Source organism: Neoarthrinium moseri, assembly GCF_022829205.1.
Source record: "Neoarthrinium moseri strain CBS 164.80 chromosome Unknown scaffold5_Wmoseri_CBS_16480, whole genome shotgun sequence".
In the NCBI taxonomy this organism is placed as follows: Eukaryota; Fungi; Ascomycota; class Sordariomycetes; order Amphisphaeriales; family Apiosporaceae; genus Neoarthrinium; species Neoarthrinium moseri.
In genome coordinates, this window is record NW_026055119.1 from 835,511 (window position 1) to 853,995 (window position 18,485).

The 18,485-nt window shown below is 49.7% G+C and overlaps 5 protein-coding genes across 5 annotated transcripts; 2 read left to right on the forward strand and 3 right to left on the reverse strand.

Annotated features, from left to right (window-relative positions):
• Positions 1-308: 308 nt before the first annotated feature.
• On the forward strand, positions 309-1,494 carry JN550_002452 (uncharacterized protein; the record flags this gene model as incomplete). Its single annotated transcript, XM_049313749.1, has 2 exons — positions 309-759; positions 824-1,494. 2 exons carry the CDS (start codon positions 309-311, stop codon positions 1,492-1,494), a joined length of 1,122 nt encoding a protein of 373 aa, XP_049175743.1.
• A 1,695-nt stretch (positions 1,495-3,189) lies between these two features.
• JN550_002453 (uncharacterized protein) lies at positions 3,190-3,785 on the reverse strand (the record flags this gene model as incomplete). Its single annotated transcript, XM_049313750.1, has 2 exons — positions 3,190-3,349; positions 3,409-3,785. 2 exons carry the CDS (start codon positions 3,783-3,785, stop codon positions 3,190-3,192), a joined length of 537 nt encoding a protein of 178 aa, XP_049175744.1.
• A 1,648-nt stretch (positions 3,786-5,433) lies between these two features.
• Positions 5,434-7,958, reverse strand: JN550_002454 (uncharacterized protein; the record flags this gene model as incomplete). Its single annotated transcript, XM_049313751.1, has 4 exons — positions 5,434-6,020; positions 6,068-6,110; positions 6,322-7,492; positions 7,546-7,958. The coding sequence occupies 4 exons, from the start codon at positions 7,956-7,958 to the stop codon at positions 5,434-5,436; spliced, it is 2,214 nt and encodes a 737-aa protein (XP_049175745.1).
• A 201-nt stretch (positions 7,959-8,159) lies between these two features.
• JN550_002455 (uncharacterized protein) lies at positions 8,160-10,841 on the reverse strand (the record flags this gene model as incomplete). Its single annotated transcript, XM_049313752.1, has 4 exons — positions 8,160-8,222; positions 8,494-10,536; positions 10,589-10,674; positions 10,724-10,841. 4 exons carry the CDS (start codon positions 10,839-10,841, stop codon positions 8,160-8,162), a joined length of 2,310 nt encoding a protein of 769 aa, XP_049175746.1.
• Positions 10,842-17,106: 6,265 nt separating this feature from the next.
• JN550_002456 (uncharacterized protein) lies at positions 17,107-17,831 on the forward strand (the record flags this gene model as incomplete). Its single annotated transcript, XM_049313753.1, has 3 exons — positions 17,107-17,227; positions 17,297-17,386; positions 17,590-17,831. 3 exons carry the CDS (start codon positions 17,107-17,109, stop codon positions 17,829-17,831), a joined length of 453 nt encoding a protein of 150 aa, XP_049175747.1.
• Between the last annotated feature and the right edge of the window lie 654 nt (positions 17,832-18,485).

Below are 18,485 nucleotides of genomic sequence, written 5' to 3' on the forward strand. Positions count from 1 at the left end.
CGTCAGGGGTGGAGTCGCAATGGAGTAGCGAAATTGGAACACGATCCACCCCCATCGCGACGTGATCCACCGCCTGTGAATCCTTGAAAAGAGAGCCTGGCGCCGACCGACGGGGGACTTGACAGGAAACGTTGTGTCTGTCGCTTTTTCTTTTCATCTCTTGTCAACCGAACCGTAGGAGGTGTGGTATAGTTGCGGACGTCGATTCTTTTCACCTGCTTAATTACACGGCCCTAATATCTCACGGTCCTGCCAGCTAATTCACTGCTCGGTCGAAAACGACGAAGGATTCAAGAATGCACTCCACCATGCGTACAGGCCTGCTCGCGGCCTTTGCCGCATCCACAGTCGCCGGGGCGAGCCTCCCGCTCGAGGTCCGCCAGGCGACCACAGACACTTGCTCAGAAGTCCACATCTTCCTCGCCAAGGGCAACAATGAGCCGTATCCTGGTCGGCAGTCCAAGCTCGTCGCCGCCATCTGCCACGGCCTGGCCAGCTGCGACTATGAGGACATCCAGATGAACAACATGCTCGAGGACGAGTACTGCGGGTCCATCCACCAGGGCGCCACCAACGGACAGAGCCAGATCATTGCTTACAACAAGCGGTGTCCGGACGCGAAGCTGGTCGTCAGTGGCTACAGCCAGGGCGCGCATGTCGTGGGCGATATCATCGGGGGCGGGGGCGGCACCTTCTTCCAGGACTGCGTCGAGCCGAGCAACCCCAACCTGGACATCAACAGCGATGCCGGGAAGAAGAGTGCGTATTAATCCTGACACCCGCGAAAACGTGTACCACGAACTCATCACTGACTACTTGGCAGTCGCCGCCATTCTCACCTTCGGTGACGTGCGCCACACGGCCAACGAGCCGTACAACTTCGAGTCCGGCGCTGGGGACTCGGGTCTGTACCCGCGCCCCGCGTCCATGACGAGCAACCTCGCCTCGTACTCCAAGGTCTACCGCGACTACTGCGTGGCGGGCGACCCGATCTGCGCCGGCGGCAAGACGGTCCAGGATCACCTGAGCTACTTCGACGTCTTCAGCGACAGCGCCGCCGAGTGGGTCAAGGGCAAGCTCGACGCCGCCACCTGCGACCACTGCTCGTACACGGTGACGACTGCCAGTGCCACGGCCAGCGCCAGCGGCAGCAGCCCGGCCGCCTCGAGCACGGGAGCAGCGACCACGACGACAACCGAGGCGGACGCCTCGAGCACCGCCACGTCGACCGGCGCGTCGTCTACCGCCACCGGCACTGGCTCGTCGTCTACCACGGGAACCACGCTGTCCTCGGCTACCACGTCATTCGCCCTGCCCGAAGGCACCGCCGCTACGACGGCCAACCTCGCGGCCACGCCGACCTCGGTGGCTCCAGCTGCCTCGGCCTCGGCATCGGGCACGGGCAACAGCGCGGCCGGCTCGAGCCTCGACCAGCAGAGCATGAGCGTTTTTGGGTTGGCTATCGCGGCCGCGTTCGCCGTAATCCTGGTGTAATAGTAAAGAAGAAGGAATAATATAAAAAAAGGACATCTAGAAATTCGAACTCGGGGCATCTTGGTTCTGGGACGGGGGCATTGGCATTATCATCATGACGGGACGGCAACACTGGACGGGAGATATCCACATTCATTCATTAGCATGGCGTTCTTGGATATACATGCATGCATGGCTCAGCCGACAAAGCAACACATTTTTTGGTGGTGGTAGTAGATAGATACCGGTACATGCACATTACATAATGCTAATAATCACTCGGCGTCACGTCGATATATACTATACACTCTATACAATCCTTCCCGCCAGCATCTTGTGCTTGTATAGACCTTATTGTTTTACCAGCCTGTGCGTTCGTCTCCCTGTACGTGCGACTTCGGTCTGTTGAGTATGAAGCGACTCATGTCTTCTCACCAAAAGAACTTGGCGCCTTAACGCTAGAGACACATGCGGCAGCGTGTAATAATAGGCTTGATAGGGACATGTCTCTGCCCAACCTTGCAGGTGCGCATGCACGTATCCGCAGACCTCTAAATAGCTCGAAAAGTGGGGTGGAGCCATGTCGACACGGGAACGAAGATCATCGAGGTGAGTGGATGTTCAGTGGATTTGTGTTCCCACATATAAACTCTGCCAGGGAGAGACCCTGTACGGCTGACGCGTCGCTGGCCTTACAGTGATTGAGGGGCATTTCATGCCATGAATGACAGGAAACGGTTGCATTGGGCGGCTATGGTGGCTTAAAAGCTAAATTAAACGTCTATAGTAATGAAGGGTCAAACGGAAGACTTCAAGACTTGACATATCGTCCGCGAGTAGCCATACTGTTCTGCAACCGGCTAGGCTTGGCATGATGGGCGATCACCCTATCGCTTCGTATGGCGACCAAGCGACAAGGGGTCTCAAGTTGTGGGCCGATATTCATTCCTCTCTTGACGATCGTTAACATCACGCTCCGGGTCTGTAAACTTTATCAAGCAACGCCTTCACCGACATCGTGGACATAGCTTTCCTGGTTCACCGAGACTGGTCAATGACATCTTCTGCGTGGTTCACGACGGCGGCGTGGCTTCTCGTCCTGTCTTCTCGTCAAACTGCCTTGGCTTGCCTATTTAGATACACTATCCAAGAAGGTATCAATTTTTCTTCACCAGTTTGGGTACGATAGTCGCTATTGCGAAAATGGTTCCTTCGTATCCGGTTCGCACTCCCTTTAAAGAGCCTAACTTGGGTATCGAGCCTTCCGAGCAATCCCTGCACTCCTCTTTTCTCCACCTGAAGAACTGATCACCGTTCGCATCCCCGGCCGGTTCTCATGGAAGCCGCCTGATGCTGTTGTCGCAGTCTCTGAAGCTCAACAGCGAGCTGGTGGCACGAGGGGTGATCGGGCCCAAGAACAAGGTTCCTGAATTGAAGTGATAACCGCAAGTTCATGATGCGGCTGCTATGGTCTCCCAGCCTCCAGTAGAGGCCCGCTAGCTCCTCGTGTGCTTGGGGTATCTCCAGGCCGTTTAGTCCCTCCTGCTCCATGACTATTATCAGTCCTTGGAGACGCCCAATCGCTTCCCGGGTGTCGTTCGGAGAGTGGCTTTTCTGGTGATAGTATCCAGTCAGATTTGACCTAATCCTTTGCATTTCCTGCCGTCGTGCATCCGACGCGGGAGAGTTGCAGAGAGAGCAGGTGCATGTGAATCCCTAGGTCCCCAGGCGACTGGCTCTCTGTGCACTCGTGTGGTAAATGTTATCTTGGAGGTAATTGATGGTAATTTCTGTGCCTGGTTCGATTCGCTGCTGTGCATACAGTGTCATCAGACCCCTGTCATTGTTCCAATACAGAAAAGCGTTTGGTATACAGCTTTACACCTATCAGTATCCACGTTCATATTTTTGTCGTCCGATGAGGAGAATGCTCACCTATGGTTTACGGCTGAAGATCCAAAGGCAATGGCACATCCGGTGCCGTGGCCCTCTACTGCGTTGTACCGCGCTATGTTTCTGAGCCTCTCAGGGGCCATCATTAGCTGTTGCCGCAAAGTGCCATTTCTCACTATAGGAGCAATGTCGGTGGGTCCGGCGAAGAGTCGTAAAAATGTGGACTTTGTCTCACTGTCCAATGCATTGCAGTCTCGTACTATGTTCTGAATGGCCTCATCACGGGTCTCATAGCCTAGGATGACCTGATCGGCTAGAATCAACAAGCCTTTTGATAGGAACTGTGATGCGAACAGCCCAATGCCTTTGCCACCGGCATGGTTCACGTGGCAATTTGCGTTGACTTGGTACATAGCCATTGTGTCAAATGAGCTGGATTGCTGTAGCACTGTAGTGGACTGAGTGGAAGCAATCTCGTGGTGCAGGGTACTCTGTGCTGTGTGACAAAGATCACATGTCAGCTCGGCGGCTGATCAATTCCTTTATGATGGTGATAAAGAGCAGTCAACCAGCTGATAAAGAAGCATAATATGCCGATACTTATAGAACGGTTAGAAAACGCACAGAACCTTAAGTTGTGTTTCGATGAAATTTATAGGGTCTCAACCTTGAAATAGTATTAAAGTGAGATTCACAGCAACAAGTGATGTGAATATATCATGTGAATAGAACGTGTTAATATACTACATTAAGATACCACGTTAAAATATCGCCCTCAAATGCGAGCAACAGAAGGTGAAAGGAAGACGTCTTAGAAAAGGACTGCTGGCGATACTTAGTATTTACCATGTATTCCCGTCACGGCACATCCTACTATTGTAATTCGATTCACATTTCGATCCTTCTCATACCCAATGCTCTCAACTCCGCTTTCTTTTTCAAGGGGACGATGAAGGATTCAAGTGTATCCCGATAACTTAGAAGCAATGACGGCTAACAAAGTTCAATATCTGGCAAATCAGAACAGACAACTAGATCGGACTCCACAGAAATGGTTGTACTCAGAGTACACTTGTTGAGATTGAAGGGTAATGAATTAGTACTACATCGGTTGAGGACCTGGGATGAGGTAAAACGATGACCAGAAACTGATTATGGCTCTTATTAATCGCTTTACAATTATGTATACCACTGAGGTAGTTTCAATGACTGTTAGAGAATTATTATTGGTGGTTTGGTATATAATTTGTCAAAAGAGATTCGACATGTGATTTGCTGTATGCTTTCAAGCCTTTGGAGATTGCCTGATAGTGGACTGTTTCCACCTATAGTACTGAGTCTTATTTTCAGGCGCTTAGTATGCAAAACAAATCTAATAGATTGCAGTCGGGGTAAGGCTGTGGAGGACTTGCCCATTCTTTGTCTTTGGGATGTAAGTTGCTTTTCTGCCGTCCTTGTTCCCACAGTAAATAATGCAAGCGCTGAAGCGGCGACAAACGTTGCGGTGTTAATAACGATGAAACACAATTGATTGGAATAACTTGTTTTTTTGGGTAACATCATGTAATGTATATCACCCCCATTAATTGCATGGTTCACGACCCATAATCTCGGGCGTCTCTTCCGTGTGGGGCATCCATTGCAACTCTATACTCGCTTAACGAAATTCCTCGTCAGACTATCTTAGGATGTAGAAACATTGAATCCAGATTCTTGGTCACCCTTTATTCCCGGCCCGTTGGTGAATAACCGACAAGACTTCAAGAACTGTGCAGCCAAACCCATTTCAACGCATGCCAACAAAGAAATCATGAGCTTGAGATGAATGACCGGTATCATCACAAGAAGCAATTCTGACCACAAATTTCTTTCGGGTCGAGTTTCATGAATACTTTTGGCAAAAGTCAGGACGTATTAAGAAAACATTCACTTCTCATGAAGCACAAGGTGGTACTGTACCATGGAACTGTCTGAGAAGAAGAAACTCGTTTTGATCGCGTGAGCCTGCTTAGGACTTGCAGCTCAGGTACTGACTATTTGAAAATGGAATCTTTATTCAACCTTCACTTAAGCATTTGCAGCCCCGTATTCGGCCAAAGGCTGCCACCTTAATGTGTTAACATAGGCTTTCACCTCAACGCAACTCCCACTATTCCAATAATAAGCTCCCATGCTGACTGTGTTCTGTGCACTATTAACCTGTGCGGACTTCCATGTGATTCTGGGGTGCTGAGGGACCAGTAGTCCGTTCTCCACGTTGTTAAATGGCCTAAATGACTGAATGGGAAAATCTCCATCTGTGTTACTGCAAACCTGGCGACTGTGGGCACCGAGGTCGAGGACCTGGCAGTAATCGATTTTTTTCGACAGTAGGAAGACAAAGTCTTCTTTGAGCATTAGCTGATACGTTAGATCTAGTACACCCCAATGAGGGACGCTGAAAGTGTAACTCATTCCCGTGATTCCCGTGGATTGATAAGTTCGGTACCAGACATTGACGAGAATTGTCCGTGATGCTCCTTGGCTTGATTCCCCAGAATTCGATCGCCTCCATATCGTCACAACACGCTCAGCTGCATAATCGACGGCCATATCCAGGATACTATCCGACTGGCCAATTTGACTGAGATAGAATCCCCTGGACACATCTCTGACTGGAGAGGATAATGAATATCTGTTCAGTCGTCCAATGTAGCAGTACCTGCTCTTTCCCAGAAAGGCAATCGAAACACCTCCGTCACCCACTGCAAATGAAATCAGACGAGAAGTATCAACTGTTTTTGATAACTTTGCCAAAGACACCTCGACTTTTTGCCTTGCAAACCTATCGGTTATCGAAGGAAAAGCGATGTGAAAGTCGCCGCCCTTAGTTATTGATATGATGATGTTCTCGCAGAGCCTGGGCTTAAATATTTCTTTGACACTAAAGCAAAGCCCATCTCCTGAGCGATATACCTCATACCGCCAAGTCGAGGCAGAGTATATCATGACGTAAAAGCCCACTTCGCCTGAAAGCTCCTTGTGCTGGATGACGGAAACTCCACTCGGTCTTTCGATTCCACGCCACTTGCGCTTGATTTCGCCCACTTTAATTCCTTGGTCCATGTTCCAGATAGAGACTCGTCGGTGTAACTGCACAAAAGCACCAAGGTTGTACTTTTCAGAAAATCCAAAACTGACAATCTGATTCACTCCCGTAGGTGTCCATTTCAAGTCGCGAATTTCTAATTTGGCAGTGGAAATAGGGTCTTCTGACCAAGTTTCTAAGGCCTCAGTGCTCGGTGACGCTGCAGGAAAGGTCTCTGTGTACTCGGCATGAGATTTGTGTCCTAATATCAAATAAAGACTAAGGATCCCGGGGGAACCAATCTTAGCTTGAGGAGAGAAAGTGTCTTGGAAATGTTCTGACAAGTCGTTTTGGTTGAATTCTTTACGTGGAGTAACAGAATTTTGGGTACCATTTGTTTTTTGTAGTCTTGTCCACCGTGAGGACGCCTCGTCAAGTGAAATTTGTGGAATATCTTTCCGATACTCTAATTCTCCCAACTCCTGACTGAGGCTAAGCTCTCTTGCAGAAGCTTTGTCATTGTCCGTACTTGAAAGGCTCTTTTGACCGGAACTCTTTCGCTCTGGTTGTTTTCTGCTGTCAAATACACGAGTCTGATGTTCGTCACGGTTATGTTGCTGTTGACTGTATTGATCGTCGGTATTCCGGACTGGAGGGGACTGGCGACCCCGGAAAGAAGACCCTGACGGTGTATTCTGCAATGGCATTGGGGCAGTGGCCAGGTGAGTCTTTTCACGCTGGTCTACCCTTGGAGTCAAAGCTTCATCCGCAGCTCCCTTGACGGGAAGATCGAAATCGTCGGAAAGCCCTTCTGCGGATGAGCTGTGATCGGTGGAATGCAGTGACTCTCCCTCAGGACCATTCACTTCGTCATATACTGTTGCAGCGTACGTGCTAAGTGAATCGAGATACCTCTCCAGCACAAAGCTTCGGTCTGCTATAGGTATTCTCTCTCTGAGTCTCGCAATTTCCTCGAGGATCTGTGCTGTATCCTGCTTTATCGCTTTAGTGTCTTCCCTAATGGCACCTGTGTCCTCCTTCACGGCCTTGGTAACTGATCTGCAGAGCGATGAGAGCCCAATCACGATAGCCGTGGAGTCGCCTTTACTCACAGGTGAACCATCTCCAATGCGAGGCTTAATGCACCTCTATGCGCTTCGAGTGACTGCTTCAAAATGAAAACCTCTTTCTTGCCATCCAAGACCCATCTGACGGCACCGATACGGCTGCCGCGTAAGTTCACCAGCACTCTTTCGATCTTGGCTGCAACATCACCACAGTTGTTAATCACGGTAATGATCTGTGTGCGTAGAGCCCCGGAGAGAGGAATATCGCCATCCGTCTCTGCGGCGTCCTCTTTGAGGAGTTCTAGGACGATCCTCAAATCGGACAGCTCCTGCGTAACGGAGGTCAGATCCCCCCGAGCCTCGCGGCAATCGCGGATAAACTGGATGATTGTAGTCGTGGTTTGCGTCAACGCGCCCAATAGAGCAAGGCAGGACGTGGTTATTGATAGAGGATCCATGGCTCTTACTCGATGCGCCGACTACCGCGACCAGACAAGAATTGTCGACTGGGTGAGGATGATGAATCAATCTTTTGAGTGTGTTCAGCTCACGGCTAGGTTGCTCGAAGCTGCGTGGTGATTCGCTGAAAGCATCCCCCACTGCCTTTCCTCTCGGCACAGCCACCCAGTTGGACACTGAATGCACTTGATGAAATCGCCTCATCTCCACCAAAGCATCACAAAGTCGAGTAGCTCAAACTTCTGGCTTGTAGTAGCACTGACCTAGATATAACAATTAGCCTAGAGGCCGCAGGATTCAGCTTCGCGTTACTCCTAGGGGCAAAAGCCAAGGAATCCAGATCAGATGGCGCCACAAATGGCTGCTGAGTATCAGGTCATGTCACCCTGCTAAGCCTTTAGCCTCAAAACGTTATTTACATTGTTTTTGCGGTGATTTATCCTCAATTAACTGAATTATCAACCCAACAAGCTACGCCTACGCTTAGATCTGAATTGTTCCATGCAATCTGAAATCCCTACTGCTTGCACCTACAGTAACGTTGTAAGTACCAGGCTGCAAACGCCATTTTTGGACAATATGATCCCAGACACTTAGATCTCGCCTCGTCAGATCGAAGGTGACCGTACTTGTATCCCCAGGCTGCAGAGGTACTCTTTCAAAACCGCGCAGCTGGCGGACTGGAACTTCAAATTCATCACCAGGTATGCCAATGTATAGCTGAGTAACCTCAGAGGCAGCGACGCTACCGTTGTTGGTAATGGTGCATGTCACTGTAGCAATTGTGTCCCACAGGGATGGATGCCCGCCTTGGACTATAGGAACGGAAGCATCCGGCAGCGGAGCAGTGCTAGCGTTCAAAGCCAGTGAGCTCGTCAGGTTCCCATAGTCGAAAGTAGTGTAAGACAGTCCGAAGCCAAACTCGAAGAGTGGTTCGATTTCATTCTTGTCGAAGTACCTGTAGTCGATAAACAGACCTTCTGTGAAGTTGTCTTGTGGGAATGCATCAAAAGACACTGTTGAGTTTAGCAGAGCGCCATAGTCTGATTGATTCCTGGCGATGGTGTATGGCAGCTTGCCGCTAGGACTCTCGTCCCCCCACAAGATGTCGACGAGGCTGTTCCCACTTTCTTGTCCTGGCAGTCCAGCATAGAGGACAGCCGTAACATTTGGGTGGTCAATCCAATTCTCAGCGGTTCGGATACCGGCAGAGTGTACTACGACAATGGTGTTGGAGTAGTTTGCGGCCACATTGTTGACCAGGTTGTCGCTGAATGTGTCCGCCAAGGAGATGCGGTCGAAGCTCTCAGATGCATATGCGTTGATGAAAACAAGGGCAACATCTGCGTTGACGTATGCGGGCGAGGGGTTTTCAGAAGCAAAGTCCCAACGGAGGATTCCCTTGTCTTTGACGACTCGCTCCTGGATAGCTTGGAAGGGGCTGATAACGTAGGGGGGCGCACCAGACCCAGAGCCTCCACCCATGATCATGGTACCGTTGAAGGTGTTCCAGCCGAAATTGACCTCATAGCCACCACCAAAACGAGACGGGTTTTGCCATGGCGACTGAGATAGTGTTGCGTCGTACCCATAGACGCATACGAAGTTTGGCTTCTGGAGCGGCAGAGCATTGTTGACGTTCTTGACCAAAACCGTACCGGCAGTACCAATCTCCCGAATGAGGGAAGAATGATCGCCCTGAACATTGACGGGTTCGTGCTTTTGGGCGTTCGAATACATGGCCTTTTTGGGGAACGCGTCGTTCTGGCCCATATAGTACCAACTAGCAAGGATACGGGTCACCATATCCGTGACTCGTGTTGTCGTAACGGATCCGTTGTTGACCGCCTGGGTTAGATTGTTGCCCCAGAATCCTCCGTCCGGCATGACTATGTCCAGTCCTGCATTCGCGGAGGCCACTCCAGAATGTTGTCCTTGCCAATCACTGACAACGAAGCCCTCAAACCCAAGCTCGGTCTTCAACAGACCGTTCATCAGTTTTGAGTTTTGACAAGCGTACGAGTTATTGACGCGGTTATATCCGCACATTGCGGCTCCGGCGCCTTCTTTGATTCCCCTCATGAATGGGAATAGGTAAAGCTCATGGATTGTCCTGTCGTCTGCGTTGGCACTGATAGACTCGCCCAGCTCGTTTGGCATACGTCGCCATTCTTGCTCATTCAGCAGAAAGTGCTTAACGGTTGCGATAACGCCAGCATCTTGGGTGCCGGCAACAATCTCTCCCAGACCCTCCCCGGCGAGGTAGGGATCATTACTGAGGCCTTCCCAGTTGCGGCCTCCTCGAGCCATTCGGCCAAGGGGACCAGCAACGGGTCCAAGGGCGACATGGACTCCCTTGTCGTGGTATTCATCACCTAGAGCTTTACCATACTGATACATGAGCTGGCGATCCCAGGTGGCGGCAACATGGATTTGTGCTGGGAATGAGGACACGAACTCCTGTCCTCGAACTCCAAGTGGAGCGTCTGCAAAGCATAGCGACGGTATACCCAAACGAGGCACCGCCCCACTGTTACCAACACAAGCACCGGTATAACCGCGGGTGAGATTTGCTTTCTGTTCTAGGATTAATGAACCGTCTACCACTGACAGCTTGGATATCGCATACCTCCTCCAATGTCAGCTGGGCTGACAGGTGCTTTGCCTGCTCGTAGGCGCGGGCCCATCTGCTATTCGAGTTGCCGGATCCCTCCGCTAGAGTTGGTTCAGCCTTGATCCACAATACGGTCTGACATATACTCACGCGATGGATACACTGGTGGACTCAACCCGTAGTAGGGCACTTCAGACTCCTGGGTGTAGCCCGTGCCATTACTGGCGGATGCCATGCCAGCGAGCAAGGAGATGGTGAGCAACTTCATAATGACGAATGGATGAAGCGAGATGCTGAGAACGGCCTACCGCTAAGATTCAAAAGATATCGCATGCAGTCAACTCCATTCCTTATATATTTCCCCTCACGGCAACGTCGCACTCGTCCCGACCGCTAATACTCCGTCGCCAAGGCCCGGGGATCGTGCCATGAGATAATCCACATACATGATGCTGAGTGCGGCCGGTAAGGCTTGCGACTGCTATCGGGAATTCTCCGGCGCGATAGTAGGCCGATGTTCCTTGTTTGTTGCATCGAATCCCACCCAAGTGCGTGCGTGCTGGGATCAGGATGGGGTCGACATGACGTGCGCGGGGATAGTTTGCGGGGCGCCCGCCGAGTCAGAGACCGATCAGCGCTCCCGCTCCCCTTCATGGAGTTGGTTCAACTGGTCGCGTCTCGCGCACCCGTTGACAGGACGACAGTGTGCTGACCTGCTTGAGGTATAAGAGAGCGGAAAAGGACAATAAGAAAAGGAAGACGATTTGGCCAACAGGAAGGGGATGCTCGATTGCGCTATTCGATCTGGCGCTGCAGACGGTTGCTCCCTATGTCCAAACCTTGGCTTTCCCGATTCTGTGGGATAAATGCCCGGCAGCTTCACTTAAAGTTAACCATAAACTGCGGGTTTAATAGAAGGCTCACTTATCGGGGAACCCACCTGTGAGAAGCCCGCCAATGGCGCAACTCCTCCAAGCAGGGGTGCCACAATTGATCCATAGTTCGTCATGACGATCAATCATCGCATAATTCCCGCTCACTGGACGGTGCCCAGGTACCGATGACCCTGGGCAGACTCACTCCAAAGACGTCAAGAGCAGGCTCAGATGTTGCTAGAGCATGGCGAGTGCCACTCTCAACTCAAATAATATACATCGAAACGCAGTCGACCTTTATGCGACGCATGGCCGGCCATGCAGTTCCAGTAAGCAAGGTTCATTCTTCCACCTCAGTATTGGATGCAATCTGCCTCATGATGTCGGCGACTGTCAACTATGGTAAACGCATAGTTGACAGGGATACGGTCCGTCCATGCCTATGACTTTCTGTAGGTCTATCTTATATACAGAGTGCTTGTTCCACAAGATAATCTCATACTAAATTGAGAATGCTCTTGAATCATGAATGCAATGCCTTGTGGCTGTGTAAAAGCTCCGAGAGATTGAAGTCATCGTTCGATCACGTGCTATACTGTTGGCTTCCTTCTAGAGACCTCCTTGTTTTCTACTAGCACGGGTAAGATTTGACGTGAATAGCCATAAGTCGCAGACGAAAGCGTGATCTCCTCATGTAAGGCAGCAGAGCGATATCAAAGACTTGGTGGATCCCGACCCACTATAGAGAGTGGCCAGGACGTGTGTATTGTCAAGGTAGAGATGCCTGTCCTTCTAGCGACAGAGTGCCTGAAAAGTTCCCTCACCGAGTGTCACTTCCGCTTTCGAAGTGGAGCTCTTGGCAGTGTGACCTGAGGACTCAATCGCTTAGCAGAGATGATTTATGGCCGGAGCAGCCTAAGCTAGATCACATCTACCTCTTATTGATTTCTAGCGTCTTAGTAAGTAAGCCTTGAGAAGCCCTAGCGATGGTGTGTTTTGTCTCGGCTTTTGACTTGTACAAGTTAGGCGAACTCAAAAGGCGCTGGCGCGATATAAATTACGTCTGTCGTCGTGGCCAAAACAATTCCTTGGGCTATGAAATCATAGCACACCTTGTTGTTGTTGTTGTTGTTGTTGTTCCGTGGAGGAACACCGCGGCGATTGCAGGTTTTAGAAAATCAGGAGCTGGGTTTGGGTCGCCCGCGTAGCAGGGAAACCCGTGAAAACCGAGGTTTTTTTTTTTTAGAACCCTCCTAGATACCGTCTTCGGTTCTAAATTCACTAAAGATATGCCCATTCCGAGTGAAAATGGCGACTGGTCTTGGTAAAATATTTGATACACGCGGCATGAATTGTGGTGCTGCTCCAAAAGTCTTCATGTAACCCGATGGGAAGTTCTACCCTTCTCTCGAACTCGTGGTGAGTTCCTACCTGCGAGATGTACTATGCCCATGAGATAATTTGTATTTGGCTTTTTCAATCATTTCCTTTCCTGGTTCGTTTGGATTGGTAGACTGGTAGGGGGGGATGAGGGTGTTGTGGGTAGAAATAGGGGCTTTGGTTGGGAGAACGAACGTGACTCCAATAGGTAGCTTCATCTAGCAGCACTTTCAGTTAGTTCTCTGTTATTCCGGCCTATTGAATAACCTCAGGTGGCAAGTGTGGGCCTTACTGCAGGGCATCTCTGTGAAGCTTGACGCGTAGGGCCAACTACGGCCTGATACCAGTCCCAGGCAAGCAATGCCTATGCCAGTCAACCAGGATCCGCTGAGTGCCACTTCCCAGAGCTCTGTGTCCATCGTCCCTTACCCCTCAACTGCCCGTTTGCAAGGCTTCTCGCCTTCATCCAGAGGACTGTTTCTTTCCTAGTTACAGAATATAACGTCAGCCGAGTCAGATCATGTTTTGGGGTGCCCTATATGAAGCCATCTATCATGGGAGACCAGTCGGTCATGGACGGCCCATAATTGTTGGCTGGTACGTTGTGAGCAATCTCAAGCTCTAGGGAATGTAGGCCATCCCCCACTGTACCTTGCCCTCTCTTACGTGCTGTCCCGTGCCGGGGATTGGCCTACCGCGATGGGCTGTCCCACAGTGCGAGTTGTGCCTCCCTACATGCGGCTGCCTCTACCACGAGACATCGCCCAGCTGAGCTGTAAGCAAGTTGGGTCACGTGTGTTAGGACCTAGACCCGCCGGATATGGATAGGTGGGGTTCAGCTTAGGCACCCATGGCACATCAGGTATGCTTCCACCCAGCTTTACCAACAAAGTTCTCACTCTTGAGCAGGATGACAAGACAATGTCCCTTTACGAGAAGATCCCACTTCGAACTCGGGCCGCAATCCGTCTTATAACACTGTCTCCTGGACTTCAAGGTGATCCTGTCATCCAAATCTGCCTCCAGAACACGAACCTGGGGGCTGTTAAATCAGACTTCGAGGCTATATCGTACACCTGGGGCGACCAAATCCCACGCAAGACCATCTATTGCGCGCCGGGCTATAATGACCCCCTCCAAGTTTCCCTAAACTGCTACACAGCGCTGCGTTACTTGCGACATCCATCCAAGGCCAGGACGCTATGGATTGACGCGATCTGTATCGACCAGTCGAACAACTGGGAAAGGAGTACTCAGGTACGAATCATGGGCGACATCTTCGCTGCTGCTCGTCGTGTCATAGTTTTCCTAGGAGAAAGCGACCCCGAAAGTAGAATCCTTTTTCAGTATTTGTCCAATATCGAGTCATCGGCCGAGTTGGACAGATGGGCCGTTCTTCATCCTCCACCAGAAGCATCTACTACTGACCGCCTCAGGACTCTTTTCAAACGTCCATGGTTCTCCCGAGTTTGGGTAATCCAGGAAGTCTCAAACGCATATGAGACCCTCTTTATGTGCGGCGAGAATTCGATAACATATGAAACCCTCAGTCGTTGTCTTTATGGATTCAGAGCCAATCGCCGTATCCTGAAAGATTTTCCCGCACCAATTGAGATAGCTGATCACCACCATCAGTACCACCAACTGCGTTGTCGGAATGCTTCACAGGAAATGTTCAAGCTGCTTACTGAAACGGGGCTTTGTAAGGCGTCCGATCCCAGAGATCGGGTGCTAGCACTGGTACCGTTAATCAAGTCAAAATCACCTATGCTAGAGAACCTTGTTGATTACGATAAGAGCACTGAAGCTATATTCGAAAGCTTATCTATCATGCTCATCGAAGAGATCGGGCTTGTAACGTTGGACTTGGTCCGCCACCCCCATGCAAGGGCAATGGCGTCGTGGGCTTTAGACTTAAGTCAGCACACAGACCGAAGGGGTCGAAGCATGGCCCGCTTACCGGAATCTGCTCCTTTTAATTCCACAAACTTTCGCCAAAGTTTCACTCTCAGTACGGCCTCCACTATCAATGGTTTATCACGTGGACTTCTCAAAGTCGAAGGTGTTCGATGTGGTCGAATTCGTCAACTTGGCCCTGCGTTGCAATTTCAAGCAGACAACCAGTCAGATAGAGAAAAACTTGTGAAAAACATTTTTGCGACTATGGAGTCATTAAGAAGGGGCGAATTTCATCCTCTTTGGCCGGATTTCGTCTCGAGTGGTGAGTTAGAGTTTTCATATGCAGTTTGTTCCCTGCTTAATTGTTGCAAAGCCTTTCGCCATATTACGGAAAGGGATTTACACCACCTCTTACTGGAAGACGACTGGCCTGTTGTAAGTCACGTGGCCTTCATTAGTACAGCTCAACTGGTGAAACTCACATCATAGCACAGGACCTTACTATTCATGAGTACGATGATGAACAGATAACTCACATGATTTCGAAGTGCGAACACTGTAGCATTTTCGCAATGACTGATCATCAGCTGGGCATGGCGTCTAGCATGGCCCAAGCAGGTGATACAGTATGCCTTGTCAGAGGTGCAAGAAATCCATGGGTTCTTAGAGAATATGAGCCGGGGTACTGGAAGATAATAAGTGGCAGTGGTTTCCTCCTGGACCTTTACAATTATGCTGAGGAAAAGCATCAAAACCCTCATTGGTATGATCATGTCCAAGAGCACTATCAAGATTGGATTTCTGAACAAGAAAATTTGCAAATGTTTTGCATTCTATAATAAATATGCGGAAAACGAAGTTATTGTCAATAATCAAATCGTTCCTCCACATGTCTATCGTTGAATGTGTAATTCAAACATTTCGACAAACTCGACTGATGAACATGGTTTATCGTGTAAAGCGATGCCTACGGGTCGCTTTATCTTAGCCCTTGATAATAACCTCGCTAGTCGGCAGTGGCCGGTGTGTTAGCAGCTATTATCCAAGGGAAAAAAATGTACTCTCGAAATTTGCAGCCTTGTGTGGCTGACTACAGAAGAGAAATGTGACGCAATTCAATGGCAAACACAATTGACATGTTGGAAAGCAACCTGCGGCGCTGTCGTAGAGCGGTGGCTATTTTAGCATGGACGAGTTCCAGAATCGCTGAATTAATGAAGTCGGCGATTATATGCAATATTGAGCTCGGGCTGGTGAGATGTGGTATAGAATTATGGCTTGAGAAAATGTGGCTGTGCTTTTTATGTTTCGTTTATTTAATTTCCCTCTTTTCCGTAGCTTTTAATACACTATCGCACTTTCTGCCTTTATTTTACGATTATTCGGTTTGGCGACCGTCGATTTATACGTCTATTTTAGCCACACGAACAATGTACGTTCGATTCGTCGATACTAACGAGGGGGACTGCGTTAGCTGAGGTTGTGTTACTTGGGGAATATGGCCCAGGAGCAGCACTCCAGTTTAATATGTGGCCAGCATGTTCTACAGACCAAGCCTTAAAGATGAGAACTAGTAGCGGGTTGGGCTTGTATAATTCCTTAGCATGTACCTGTAAAGCTGGAACGAGGTGAATATTTCTTTTTTGTCGTGATGGCGTATTCTATCTACAGATGTCTCTATCTCCCAAGACTCTAGGTTGTCGTTGTTGGATATAAGGGCCCTTCCTGGTGATATTCACTGGGCATGATCCCCTTGCTGCGCCGCCCTGGCATTCTTCAAGGCAATATCCATCACCTCAATCAATTCCCTGTCAGAAGTCTCACAGGATACCTGAACTTGATCCAATGCAAGAACCCAAATATCCCACCTCTCCCGATTGAATCCTTTCCAGTCTTTACCCGCAAACTGAGAGCCAGGAGTTGCAAAATACTCCAACTCTGCGTCGGTCTCATTTTCCACACATCTCCACAGAGCGTTTGAAGCATGGATAAACTACAGGCACGCCACCTGAAACGTCGTTGTACCGACTAGTTCGAATGACCTTATGTCAACCTCGAAGGCGGCTCGTAGTGACCACATGGCAAGTGCGCCCAATGCAATGGGTTAATTCCATATGCCAAATCGAGGGGGGCGCCCTGGGTAAACTTGGCGGTGAAGGCAATCAAATTAATCCAGCGCTGTTTGGTGAAACGCTGTCGGAAAATATGAGACTCCTCTTCAGAATGGTAATGTCTACGCTATAAGTGGCGCCTGTCCATGTCTAATTTTCCAAAAGTTATCATTTGATAGTCGCATCTGTTTGATTCCAATACCTCAATTCTATCGTTCCCCCTATTGTCGTATGTTGTTCAAATCATCAAGCATCAGCTTCCAGCAACATGTTTTTCAATTTGAAAGGTGCTTTGATATTTGGGCTCCGAGCCTCGACTGAGGCCAGCCCTGTAACGGTGCCTGGCAGTGTGGCTATCGAAGGTCGAGCCAAGGGGAAGAAAGTCCAAGGTAGACAACCAGATGATTTGTGTTCAAGGCACAGTTTGGTCAAGCAGGTAGCTAATCTATTTCACAAAGACTACATGTGTGGTACTACTCTGGTGGGCAAAGACGACATCGGCCTTGCTTTGGGGAACGGCAGAGCATCCGCAGATTTCAGAGAGGGCGGTGATAATCTTGTGAGAAAATATCCTCACAGGTATGAGAATGGTGATGGAATATTTGCAGCTGTTGTCGAGCTCAGAGAGTATCCCATCATCCCCGGCAGGATTTTCGAGGGCAAGTTTGACCATGTTCATGATCCGAAGACTGAAGGGCTTTTCACAGTCATAAGCATGGAAAATAGAGACACTGACAAATGGATGACATAGGTAACAATGGTAATCCCGGAGCATTTCGTGTCTTCTATAAGAAGGACGGCCAGAAGGACTTTGTTGGTGTTATGTATGAGAAGCTCTCGAAGTTCTACCTGTGCGCGCCGGCACCTGACCCCAAGGGCGATTCCGAACAGCCTCAGGTGCCTGAGGTGCCTAACCCTCCAACCTCTCCCACTCCTCCCACTCCCTCCACTCCGCATGGCCCCCTTGCTCCTCCTGCGGCTGGAAAGGTCTGACAAACTAGGGCGATGAGTGAAGAGCTTGAAATCACTGCTTTGGTATCAATGGCTGGATGATAGTGAAATTAACGCATTGACAATGCAAAGAAAAATTTTTCTTTTCTTTTTTGTTAGACCCAAACTCGGGAATCAGTGGTGGTCAGGGTCATTGTTCGTGCAGCCTCTATGGACTTAAAGTCCTGATGAGGCTGCTTGGCCGCGCCTTTACGTACTGGCAACTGTTCAGGTTCTCAGGAAGTGTGACGGTTGATAAACTGTGGGTGAAACCCGTCTAAATCCCTCCAAACACCTTGGGTGTTAGAAGCAGTCATGATACGCCCCGCCTGATAGCTAGTCAATGTTATAGCTATTGATGACGAGACGGATACTAAAATCTATTCATTAACACAGCACCGCCTGATAATGCAGTCGTGCCCTGTCGTGCCCTGTACCCCACATTCAGCGGTCGCCAAGTAAAGTTTCGAACGGCTTTGTCAGATAAAAGAGGGACTCTCATCACGCGTACAGAACTAGTGAAGTTACTCCGATTAAGCGGACCGCACGGATACAAGCTAGCCAGGCTGGTATGCGGAGGGCAACGCTTGTGGACCTGTCAGCGGGGAACTATTGGATTGCCACGGTTGCTCGGCCGGCAGTTTCAACGTTGTCTGT